Source organism: Uloborus diversus, chromosome 9 (assembly GCF_026930045.1).
Source record: "Uloborus diversus isolate 005 chromosome 9, Udiv.v.3.1, whole genome shotgun sequence".
In the NCBI taxonomy this organism is placed as follows: Eukaryota; Metazoa; Arthropoda; class Arachnida; order Araneae; family Uloboridae; genus Uloborus; species Uloborus diversus.
The window spans coordinates 118,737,329-118,750,910 of record NC_072739.1 but is presented as its reverse complement, the minus strand read 5'-3'; the positions used below and the strand labels follow the sequence as shown (position 1 = coordinate 118,750,910).

At 35.6% G+C, this 13,582-nt stretch overlaps 1 protein-coding gene across 1 annotated transcript in view; it reads right to left on the bottom strand.

The window, feature by feature from the left end:
• Positions 1-13,582, bottom strand: part of LOC129229865 (uncharacterized) — a 255,772-nt gene that overhangs the window by 46,566 nt on the left and 195,624 nt on the right. The window contains exon 19 of the mRNA XM_054864242.1: positions 8,953-9,060. Coding sequence (XP_054720217.1) covers positions 8,953-9,060 — 108 coding nt within the window. The remainder of the gene's footprint in view (positions 1-8,952; positions 9,061-13,582) is intronic.

Here is a 13,582-nt window from a genome sequence, read left to right as displayed (position 1 = left end):
TCCCCCCTAACAACTAATCTGGCCTTGTATCTTACAATTTCACCCTTGTCATTTACCTTGAGGTCGTAGACCCACCTGTTTCCCAAAATTGGTTTCCCCTCTGGTGGGGGTACAAGGTCCCACACCTCTCTTTGGTTAATGACATCCAATTCAGACTCCATGGCCAGTTTCCAGTTTTCCACCTCGGGGGTAGCCATACATTGCCTATACGAGTTCGGTATAAAAATTTCTACCAAACTTGCTTCTTCACTTTCTCCCGAACTTTCACTGTCGTCACAGATTTCCCCTACTGTTGGATTTTTAGATGAAAAGTCAAAAAGTTTTGGTTTATACTCTATTTTATTTTCACTACAATATTTTAGAACCTGTTTTAATGAATTTAATCTTACTTTATTTTTACCAGCAATTGTATAATAAATATCAGTCCTATCCCCGGTCTTTCTCTTTTTGGCTTCTCTAACCCATTTAATCTTTTCACAGGGAGTTTGCTCAACACTCTCCTGGATTTCCTGTTCAAGTTGAACTTCACTTATAGGCCTGATAAAATTAAATTTTCTCTCATTTTTATTTTGGACTTTTAATTCCCCCCATTTTTCATTTTCATTAAACTTTACGTTAATAGTTTCTGTGACTGTTCTGGTTTCAGGATCCCAGATTCTGTACCCTTTGGTACGCAAGGCATATCCGACCATGATCCCCTTGGTAGCCCTCATATCTAATTTTTTCAGTTTGGACCTAGGCTGACCTACATAGGCAGTACACCCAAAAATACGTAGGTGCCTCACTGAGGGTTTACGTCCAGAAAACAGCTCGAATGGGGTCTTGTCCATATTTCCTATTACCGTCCGATTTCTTACATAGTTGAAACAAAGAGCGGCTTCAGCCCAAAACTCATCCCCCAATCCAGAATCCTTGAGCATAGACCTCACGCCATTCATTATGGTTAAATTATACCTTTCTACTACCCCGTTCATTTGCGGGGTGTAGGAATTGGTCCGCTCTATTTTTATTCCCTGATTGGTGAGATAGTTTTCAAAATCTTTGTTAACAAATTCTGTTCCATTATCGGAACGGATAGCCAAAATTTTTGAATTCAGGAATCTTTCAGTCCTTTTTTGAAAATTTACAAAAACATTAAATGCCTCATTTTTGTTTCTTAAAAAGAAAACATATGACTTTCTTGAGAAATCATCTATAATTATAAAAATATATTTCTTTCCCCCCAAGGACTCGGTCTGAAGGGGTCCCATCAGGTCCATGTAGAGCAATTGAAGTGCAGAATTAGTACGCCTTTCTGGCATAGATTTAAACGAGCACTTCCTCATTTTCCCTAATTGACAAGGGTCACAATTGGGTTTTTGCCCCTTCTTAATCTCCAGTCCTTGGACTGCACCAAGTTTACTCGTTTTGGTGATACTTTCCATATTTATATGGCAAAATCTCCTATGCCATTTTTCCATATCAACACTGACCATATTGGCCCCTTCAGACGGGTCCTTGGTCTTAAAGACTTTGGTATAATTAACATTTGCACAATCAATATAAAAATTTGGTTTAACATGATAAAGTTTATTTATTAAATTTGCTGTAAATAATTTAACATTTTCTTGATTAAAGACACAGATCTTTCCGGGCAACCATTTGAGCTTATAGCCCTGTCTATCTATACAAGAACCAGAAATTAGGTTGCGTCGCAGTGTTGGAGCATAGAAAACGTTATTCAATGTGATGGTAACTAATTTTCCATCTGATTCAATTTTAAAAATCACTTTCCCAATGCCCTCTACTTGGCTCTTCACATTTCCTACAGCTACCTCCATTTGTGTGTTTTGTACAGGCTCTAGCTCGGCAAATAACGATTTATCTCTACAAAAATGAGATGTGCTGCCGCTATCCAATAGCCATGTATCCTCACATTTTGGGTAGGTAGTGTTTGCAGAAATTTCATTTACTGAACAAAACATTCCTGCCTGAGGGTCTTCTTTGGTTTGAAATTTAAAATTCCTATCCTGTTTTACTTTATTACGGCTCCAACACTTCGACGCAATATGCCCTTTCTTTTTGCAAATGTAACAAACTTTATTTTTAGCAAGAAATTTACCCTTACCATTTGCCATTCCGGAGTTTCCGGGTTTTGAAAACATTGCCGAATTTTCTATATTAGGCTCTTCGGCCAAATACCTAATCCTACCTTCCTCAGCTAGTAGTTCATCTTTTACTTTCGAGAAAGTAAATTTCTCTCCTTCCCATCTGTAGATGGCTTGAACAATGCTGCTGAAACTAGGAGGTAGATACCGTATCAATTGAAAAGTTCTGAGTTTTTCTTCCATAATATATCCATTTTCGACTAGTTGGTTAAAAATTCCCCCCAACCTTGCAGCGAACAATCCCACCGTTTCACCTTCTTGCATTTTGCAAGAGAAGTAGGATTCCCACAATGCGGCTACTCTGGCCAAAGATGGGGGTTCAAAATTTGCCTTAAGGGCTTTCCAGGCTTCATTAGGATCTTCCAAATTATCAATTAACCTTTTTGTATCTTTTTCCAAGTTTAAATAGATGATGGCTAAAGCTTGGCCACATCTTTTTCTGTCAGCACTAGTTAACTCCCCTTCTGGTTTCTTTTGGGTAATCTCCCATAAATCCCTTTCTATGAGCACCATTTTTATATCTTTGGACCAGGTAGCCCAATTATGGGAGCCCAACTTCTCAACGTTTCTATAATCTTTCTCCATAATAAAGAAATGATTCAATTCCCTCCGGGCAGGTCAACCACGCTCTCTGCTACCACCTGTTGGATATAATTTGAGGTTTATGGCCTACAGCTAAGCTGAAAATTAGGCAACTCATTTCCAACTAAAAATTTGAGGTAGTGGTCTGCCCGGAGAAAATAAAACATGAATCATTCTTTACACTGAAAAACATTTATTTGACACATATTGAAAATTGGTTACAACACAATGATTTGTTCCCCGGGAAAAATTAGAAAAAAGATCTTACAATGGGTCCATGCATGGATTAAAAGTCCTGTTGGTGTTCCAAGGTGACGTCTCACCGGTCGTTGGACAGCATGGCAATTTCCACGAATTGCAGGCAGGTCGATTCACACCGCGTGAGCCACAGTTCACCACATCAAGGAAAGGTATGCCAGGGATGGACGTGATCTTCTTCCGCAGGAGAACAAAAAAACCCACATCAGGGAAACTTAGAACTCTTTGCTTTTGTAGACGTCATCACAATACACGGGTTCCAAACTCAAAACATCACCAGTGCTTTTTCCGGAAAAACCAGACCTCACCAAGAGGCCAATAACAAAAATTTAGGAGGACATCAGACGAACACGTTCACAACACAAGACGAGGAGACAAGTAGAAAAAACGAAGCGAAGCGATTGAGCTCCAGCCGGTCGGCGTATTTATAGCCCGATTCGGCCTTTCCAGAAACAATGTGACGTTACCTAATTTGCATATTGCCAGAACAACTCAACCCGAAGAAAACACAGCTTGCAGGTTGCACAATTCTTATTTAATTTGGCATTCAGCACTTAACACCTCAACATGATTTCATCACGTCATTGACACGTGCTCCTTCGGAAATTTACCGACATCTGCCGAATGACAACAACCAATCATAGCATGCCGCATGTTTTCCGAACACTTCCGATTCAAACTCGGACATTTGAGTGTTGGCGGCAGGTGGATGGGATTCTTCGCGCAAAGTTTTCTCTCGGAATGGCAAAAGGTAAGTCACAAAATAATTTTTCTTTTAGACAATATTGGTGAAATCCTTCAAGAACCAAAAATAAAGGCATTTAGCCCAACATAAGCCAGCGCAATCTCGCTGAATCATTATGAGGCCGTTCTTCCTTCCGACGCATCAGGGTGTTTCAACGAACGCGGTCTTTTGCAAGCATCGTGGTTCGCTCAGACGTTCTGATGCCGTTGGAAACATCGCGGCGCACCACGATGTATCGTGATACATCGCGTTTCACCGGGAATCGCGGTGTATCGGAAGAACAGTAAATATAAACATCGGCGTGGCGATGATTGCTTGACACTGGTGTTTTGCAATGTATCGATGTATCGCCCAGCCCTAATTTACACTCTTTATTGTTCCAATATTGTGTTCTAATTCTAATCAAATAATCACAATTTAAAACTTGCATTGTGTTATCATCTTTTAAAAACAGGGTCACGAAGATGAGCGATTTCAAATACATTAATTTACACATTGATTACAAAAAGGGATCCTTAACACTACACAAATTTACAAAGGGGGCCAATATTTGAGGGTACATCGAAGGCAGTTCCTTTCTTGGGGATATTTTTACGATAAACGGCAAAATCTTATACCTTTGAGGAGGGTCCTCATATAGCAAAAATGGACACAGGTTGATTAAATCAGAAACGCTTTCCTGAAACACACACCATGTATGGCCAGCCTCAGCATTCCACACGGCAATCTCTTTCCATCTGAATAATGATTTCCCAAACAGGAACTTGCAGATTCTTGTTCACACCTTTGATTCTATACACCTTCAAGCTCCAGACTTATTTTTTTTATTCTTTAGTTAGGACCTTTTCCTTTCAGCTTTTGGATCTGCTCACAGCACACCACATGGCATTTATACAAAAAAATATTGGCAAAATATTTATCAGCACTCGAAGGTAGGAAAGGATGGCTTGCATATAAAAGGAATGAGGGAGAAAAAATGTTTGTTATGAGAAAATTTTGGATGATGATAGAAAGTGAAAAAAAGAGCTGATGTGTGCAGCTTCCTTTTACTCCAATTTAATGTCATTTCCCAATTACTGGCAATCTTAATGTGATTCCATAGTTTACTCTCTAAATATCACCAACAGTGGTCAAATTGAAATTCGATTAAAAAAAAAAATCAACCAAATTTGTCGCCAAGTTGGCGACCAAAAGACTGCTGATATATCGCCAAGTGTCTGCCAAATTATAACACCACTTGAGTTTGCATCGAAATTAATGATCCCCCCCCCAAAAAAAAGGGGGAAAGACCCCTTTAGAGACACTTGAATGCCACCAAAAGGGGAGGTGCACAACTAGACCCCAGTAGGAGTCAACGTACCAAATTTCCACTTTCTAGGACACACCGTTCTTGAGTTATGCGACATACATACATACAGACGTCACGATAAAACTCATCGTAATTAACTCTGGAATTCTTACAGCACAGTCAATGCACGTCACACCGGATATGCGTACATAAGAGCTCAGTCTGGATGTTTTCAGAACATTCGATTTGCCGCGGAGCTATCGGGAGATTACATCATCTCCGCTCCTGCTCTGACGTCACATCCTTTTTTCTGACGAAACACATCGTTCGAAGTCGTTCTGATGTTTACACGTAGATTCTCCCGATACTCAAATTGAAACAAGCGTCCTTTAAGGGACAAGTTTAACGGCCTTTTCATTATTAAAGAAATACAAGTGAGTAAAAACATTTACACTTAGTTTTCAAAATGAAATTGTTGAGAATATTTCTCAAATAGACATTTTTGGCTATCAATGCCCTCCCTTCTCGACAATTCATTTGATCTCACATATTCATTTAATTGTGAGCTTCTAGCATTATCTGATTTAAATTTCAAAAAAAATTCTCACTTTTCAAAAATTTCTTTAAAGACAATTATTACTCAAAAAATTAGTAAATTTTTAAATCTAAATCTCACGTTAGTTAATTTTTATCGTCTCAAAAATTTGTTAGTTTCAACATTTTGTAAAAACAAACACTTAATATTCTTCTTGAATTTAAGCAAAACAAGATTTGCACATTACAACAATAATGTCACAAAAATAATTGTTAAAGTCCTATAGAAGTCCTTGAGAAAAAAAAAAGTTCAACTAAATTCACTCCAAAAATTCTTAGTCACACATTTCTTCACATTTTTCCTTTTTTTTTGATCGTATCGTAACTTGGGGTTCACTTCTTCACAAAATGTCACTTATCACAAAAAAAATCACGTAGTTGACAAAAGCTCATGCGGGTGGACAGACATCAGATTTAATCTGAAAAATAATGATAAAAACCATAACATTAACAGCCATACCCCATTTATCAGCCCACTCCGTAATATGATCTAGATCCTCTTGCAGCTGATTTGCTTGTTCTTCATTTTCTACAGTCCCCATAACTTTGACATCATCAGCAAAACAATTCATGTTCCCAGAAATATTTTTGTGAATATCGTTCATAAAGACAATGAACAAAACAGGCCCTAACACTGATCCTTGAGGAACCCCGCTTAAGACCTCACTCCAATTAGAATAATTTCCCCTTACAACTACTCTTTGTTTCCTTCCGGTCAGCCAATTTTTTACCCAAATGAAAGTTTTCCCTCCTATTCCTATATCAGCTAATTTGCTAAGTAGAGCAACATGCGGTACCTTATCGAAAGCTTTTTGAAAATCAATGTAAACAACATCTACAGGCTTCTTATTGTCCAAAGCCATGGTAACTTTGTCATAGAAATGTAATAAATTAGTTGCACAAGATTTACCTTTCCTAAAACCGTACTGAAAACTAGTCAATAGATTATTAGTCTCTAGAAAATTTACTATCTTAATTTTCATCAATGTTTCAAAAATTTTGCAAACCACTGAAGTTAGACTCACAGGTCTATAATTTCCCACACTCCCTTTAGACCCTTTCTTGAAGAGCGGTGTAATGTTAGCCAGCTTCCAGTCCTCTGGCACTGTCCCCGAATTATAAGAAGCATTGAAAATGTTTGCGATTACATCTGCTAATTCCTCTGCACATTCAACTAAAATTTTCGGATAAATATTATCTGGCCCCGGAGCCTTAGTCTCTTTAATTTTTTTCAAATGAAGTAAAACGTCATCCCTGGAAAATACAAAGTCCTCAAGCTGTACTATAGTTTGTGTCTTGCTGGTGTCAACTGTCGAGGTATAGTTGTCGTTAAAAACACTTACGAAAAGGAATGCTATGAAAAAAAAAACGTTCGGACACCGGGATATGCGTATGTAAGAGCTCAGTCAGGATGTAAGTCCTTTAAGGGACAAAATTAACTGCCTTTTCATTATTAAAGAAATACAAGTGAGTAAAAACATTTACACTTAGTTTTCAAAATGAAATTGTTGAGAACATTTCTCAAATAGACATTTTTTTCCATCAATTTGTTCACATTACATTTTCATAAATGATACAATTTTTGAACAAAATAATGAAATGTAGCCAACAAAACCATATGTTTTCAAGCATTTTTTGAGAAATTTCAAATACCGGTATTCCGGTATCACATTTTAAAAAAACCGAATACTGGTATTGAGTCCGGTATTGCAATCCCTACTTCAAACAAACTTCATCCTAAGGAGAAAATTCCAAGGTTTCGAATGACCTAAATCTTAAAAATGTGAATGAAATATTTCTCCCCTATATTATCAAATTTATGTGAAAAAAGGGCTAACAATTGGAATAGAAAAAAGAACAAAATCAAATTTTTGAAAAATTGCTTCGAGATGCACACTACTATGCCACAAACTAATTCTGTACCAAATTTCATGAAAATAGCCCGGTCTAGGTGATATGCACATCACAGACATCCAGGCAGAGATCCATACTTTCAGTTTGATTATTTTACTAGTGGTACCCACACGGCTTTGCCCGTAGTAGAAGATTAAAAAGTCATTTGGTTCGCATGTACATTTACAAATAACGGATGATGAATCTGGCCAATTTGCTTGCCCATGTTATGGTTCCACATCATGATAATTTGGTAATTTACTCGTTCACGTTGTGATAATTTGCTCGGTAAAATTTTTATTAAAGTTGGAATAGAGAAAGAACAAAATGGAATTTTCGAAAAATCGCTTCGAGGTGCACACCCCCATGCTATAAACTAATTCTGTACCAAATTTCATAGAAATTGGCCGAAAGGTCTAGGTGCTATGCACGTCACACAGATCCTGACAGACGGATTTTCAGCTTTATTATTAGTAACTAGTGGCACCCGCATGGCTTCGCCCGTAATAGAAAAATTAAAGGTCTTTCGGTTCGCCTGTATATTTACAAATAATGTATGGTGAATTTTCTCGCCTCTCTTGGCTTGTACCGACGTTACAGTTCCACGTTATGATAATTTCGTATTTCGCCAATTGGCTTGTGCCCATGTTACGGTTCCACGTTATGATAATTTCGTAATTTATGATAGTTTTTTTTCTTAAAATTGGAATAAAAAAAGAACCACATCGAATTTTCGAAAAATCACTTCGAGGTGCACAGCCCCATGCTACATACTAACTTTGTGCCAAATTTCATGAAAATCGGCGGGTTTAGGCGCTATGCGTCACAGACATCCTACAGACATCCAGACATCCTCCGGACAGAGAGACTTTCAGCTTTATTATTGGTAACTAGTGACACCCGCACGGCTTCGCCCGTAATAGAAAAATTAAAGGTCTTTTGGTTCAATTGTATATTTACAAATAATGTATGGTGAATTTTCTCGCCAATTGGCTTGTACCGACGTTACAGTTCCACGTTATGATAATTTCGTATCTCGCCAATTGGCTTGTGCCCATGTTACGGTTCCACGTTATGATAATTTCGTAATTTATGATAGTTTTTTTTCTTAAAATTGGAATAAAAAAAGAACCACATCGAATTTTCGAAAAATCGCTTCGAGGTGCACACCCCCATGCTACATACTAACTTTGTGCCAAATTTCATGAAAATCGGCCGACCGGTTTAGGCGCTATGCGCGTCACAGACATCCAGACATCCTCCGGACAGAGAGACTTTCAGCTTTATTATTGGTAAAGAAGATTAGTAGAGGTAATATTTAAGAACCTTATAAATTGGAATGATGTTTACTTTTCAATGATGAAAAATTAAAATTCTAAAATAGTTATCCTACTTTCAGAAAAAATGAAATCTAGACTGGCAGAAGAGTTGAAAATGATAATTACCACAAATGATTTCAGTTCTATTTTCTTCATACGATTCCCAATCTGCAATTACATCAAGAAGTCGGGCAGGAGCATTGGATTTAACAAATTTTACTTTACTTGGAGCTTCTACAAATAGGTATGAAAATGTTTTAGATAAAATTTATACAAAGCTGTGCCTCATACAATTGAATTTAATTACACAAAAATAATAAACATTAAAAAAATGAAATTCATTAATTTTTTCATTCATTATGATGACTATTGAAAACTTGTACCTGAAAAAAGAAGACTTTTTCACTTCCTTTTTCATTCAATATTTAATCAAATGTTTAATTAATTGTTTAGCTCTATGAATATCCCTAATATATGGCGGGACAAGTTAACTCGAGAAGGCGCTGGCCGACAGTGTCGATAGCTACACTGTTGTGAGACTGTTGTGGTTAGCAAACTGATTTTTTAATGTATTTTTTTTCGATATTTCGATATTTACATACATAATTTGATTCTGTAGAATTTTTCTATTGGGCTTTGTTTTCCTTATTTTACACGTTTGTTTTTCTTCTTATAGTTGAAGATAGTTACTTATCCAAGTCTAAGTAAATAATTTGATTTGTCGTATTATTCAGTTGTGATTACGTTTTATAACGTTTTTATTATAGCATTATTTATTTGACCATCTAAAATTGTGAAGCTTCCATTTTGAAAAATTACCACCGAGAGTCATTGCACCCAATCTCTTCTTTTAATGTTTCCACAATTGCTTACAATTGAGTTTTTAAGACTTCTATTTTGAAAAACTTCCTGTGGAGGAGAGTCCTAGAAGTTCCTCTAAAACTGTTGTTCATAGAACTTCAACTTCCGAGAATTGCTGCAGACTCCTCTGCTTTCGCTACCATTGCTGGGACCTACAATCGTATATTTAAGATGATTTTGAAGGATTTTTTGGGAAGGGGTACCCCTTGAACCTCTTCCGCCACCAACGCTACTGAAGGGCTTCCTAAACTTCTTTTTAGGACTTCAATATTTTAAAATCTCAGTTGAATGGACTCTTAACTCCTGCTCCCTAACATCATCAAATGTCTCGTAAAATTGCGTTTTTCGAATTTTATTTTCAAATTTTAAACCTTAAACCGTATTTCACATCCTAATGCTACAAAAGATGGTTTGTAATCGTGTTTTAGAGACAAATTCTATAACAGAAATATATCAAAGGTTTGAAGAAAATATTCACCTATGAATATTTCTGTAACACATTACAGCATAAAGACCAGTGCTGTGTACACTAGGATGGATCGAAAAAAATTGTTTTCAAAATTTCAAATCGGCCACAAAGAGAAAAGTTGTCCACAAGGACTAAACAATTACATGTGAAATTTCAAGTTGGTCAGATAATAACGTCATGTGCCGCAAGGCAGTCAAAGATTGCAAATTGAGCCTAGAAATGCATTTTTTCTTCATTACAAAAACATTAATTTTTCAAAACGGTCAGGGTGAAAAAAGGAGCCTAATGGAGTGAAATACTATGATGTAAAATAACATCATAATCTGATGAAATCTTCATGCACCACTTAACAGTCAAAATTCATGTATTGAACAAAAAAAAAAGATATTTTTTTTCGTCACAAAGACATTAATTTTTGAAACTTTTTAAATCGATCATGTGCAGAAAAGTTACCAATAAATACATTCTTTAAACTAGTGCAAATATGATTAAAACTACCTAGCATTTTACCTATTTTTTCTTTGTAGACATATGCAAACTTTTGATGAAAGACAAGTCACACTCAAAAATATAACATAAGTGTTATAACATGTTATAATTAGATTCAAATACAGGTAAGAGCCCTAAAAATATATATATTTTTTTGCATTATTTAAATAGAGAACATTTTATAAAAAAACCACTGTGCAGTAAAATAAAAAAAAAAAAAAAAAAAGAAAGACAAACAGAAAGATCAACAGACTGAAGCAGAACATCTTTGGGAAAATTAAATAGAAAACTCTGAGTTCATATTGAAAGTATTCATACTTTCTCCTGACTGAATCGTAGCAAAAATGAAGCCCTCGTTATTCCTCTCTGCAAACTTTACTTGCTGATTCTGTTACTATTTTAACATATCGCTCTGTTGCTCGAGTATGACATGGAAAGTTAGGAATGGAAATATAAAGCCTGCATTCCTGCTCCGATATTGCAATTAAAATTTCAGAATCTGCATTGTTTTTTGTAATGGGTGGCTCATATTTTTTAATTTCTTGCAAGTTGTGAAGGTTTGTGTAGTTAGTGCATCAAAGTTGAAGACTGGAATAAAATTTCTTGCAGACTGTGAGGATTTTGTTAGTTTTCTTGCTTCCATTATTCTTCTTAGGGTCAGCGACCATACAGGGTGTCTTTCATCTCAAATCACTGAGAGTGAAATATTTTCCTGTTGTGCAAAGAAATTGTTCCTTCGTATGACAGGATCGATAATCTTCTTCAAATTCTCTTTTAAGTATTTAAATCGATTAATAAAATTCCGAAGCTCCTTGTAGCTAGAAAGTTATACAACACCTCAGTTTACGTCAAAATGGCAATGTGTTTTTTTACTAAAATTTGAGATTCTCAGTCTTAGACTTAAAAGATTACTTTCCAAATAATTTTCGAGATAATGAACCAAATGATTGATATTCTGACATTCTCGCACTTCTAAAAACATTGTCTGGCATGAAATGGTGTAAAGGGGACGTTACACAGACAATTTTAAAAGCATAAATGATTTTCAACCGTTAGAAATCCCGGAGATTAAACTTTGAACTATACCCTAGAGCTGAACATGGAAACCTGTGGCATATGGATCATGTGAACTGCACTTGGGGCTCTTGAGTATCTTAATAAAATGTTAAAAAATATCTGCAAGAGTGCCATTTGCCAATGTTTCAAGTAAAATCTTTCATGTTAATTCATTCTTCACATTTCAAAGTACGCATATCATTTTTGTTGCAAAAATAACTTTGTTCTCAAATGCTTTTGTTCATACACTTTAGGCCAAGATTTCTAGATACATTTAGCCGTTTCTTTGTGCTTGATGTGAATTAATTTGTTCATGTTCTTAATATAGTTAATAATATTTTGAGTTATTTACTTTTTGATCTATTATTCTAAAAGGAAAAGTGGTGGATGGTAATTTATACTCTTAACTTTAGAACTACAGACAAAAATAGGAACATGAATCCTTATATATTATTTCTGTAGCCTGTTTTTGGTTTCTACGCCAAATTTCCCTCAATTCTTGATCGATTTCTTTGATTTACGGCTAATTTTATAGCTTATGGTGCTGGCTACTGACGAAAAATAGACCCAAGGTCTAAAAATTGTTTCTTTTAGCCGAAAAACCTGTTTTAAAGAACCAGAATAAGGTTTTCGGTCAAACTTATAACTTTAATTTGCGCTATGACCGACAGAGCTGAGTAGCTTGATCGGCAGAGCGTTCTCTTCGTAACCAGGAGATTACGTGTTCGGGCCCACGTCCGGACAATCTGCAACAAAAAAATTAGAGAAATATCGCGCATTACATGAACACTGAATTAAATGAATAACAACTATGAGGGAATAGAATAAATGAGAAGGAAATGCTCCTTGCTGATATGAAAACATTCAGTGATTTTGTGCTAAATTACTTCGAAATTGCACGTGTTTTTTTTTTTTTTTTTTGAAGCTTTGGCTCTGGAAAGAAAATTAAAGCATAATGTAAGCGAAAATATAAGTAACAGGTTTAAGATTTCAGACTACAATAGAATTGTTTTTTGTTCAGAAAAAAAATAATAAATCGTATATTGAAATATATATTCTTCTAATGAGTTTTTGACTCTTTGTACAAATAAATAAAATACTACCTCAATTTGAAGGGTAAAATATATATTTTTCTTCTTTTTGCTAAAAAACAAATAGCTTATCACATTTTTACTACATTCGAAAAGCTACGCTTAAAAAAGAGCATAGTTCAATTTATTTTGTATTTTAACCGTGCTGTTAAATGATGAACACGTGCTGTCATCTAAGTTATAACAGTTTAAGCAGCCTGCGATAACAAATTGTAAAAATTTTCAAAAATAAAAACATTTTTCTTCAATATCTTATCTTATATATTAATCCCCTCTCATTTTAAAACTTATCAGGCTGTCCAATGACGAAAAAAAGACTTACGGTCGAAAATTCAAGTTTTCGAAATCGCCTCTTGCTGTTTCAAAACCTTGATGCTGCCTGTAGTTCTTATGCAATTTTTAAAGCAAAGTTCTAATGCAGTTTTCCATTTTTTACGTCGCTTTCGGCAAAAAAAAAAAAGCCTTTGTGTGTGTTCATATTTTAATAAAGCTTAACAGCACTGGACTTAGTTGTTCGGTTTAATTGATAAGTTTTTTTCGGTAGAGCGTTCGGCTATAAACTATCTGAACTTCGGGCAAGCTTGGGCTGTCCGACATAATATCAAATTTATATTAGTATTACGCATTACATGTGCTCATAACATACACACCTAATAAAATAAATGCAGTGGGAATGCTACTTGGTGTTTCGACTCCTTTATGCAGGCTACAGTTATCATTCGGATAAGTTGATTGTTAATCGAACTGTGTTCTTTGACTACATCCAGACCACTCAACATAATGTAAGCAT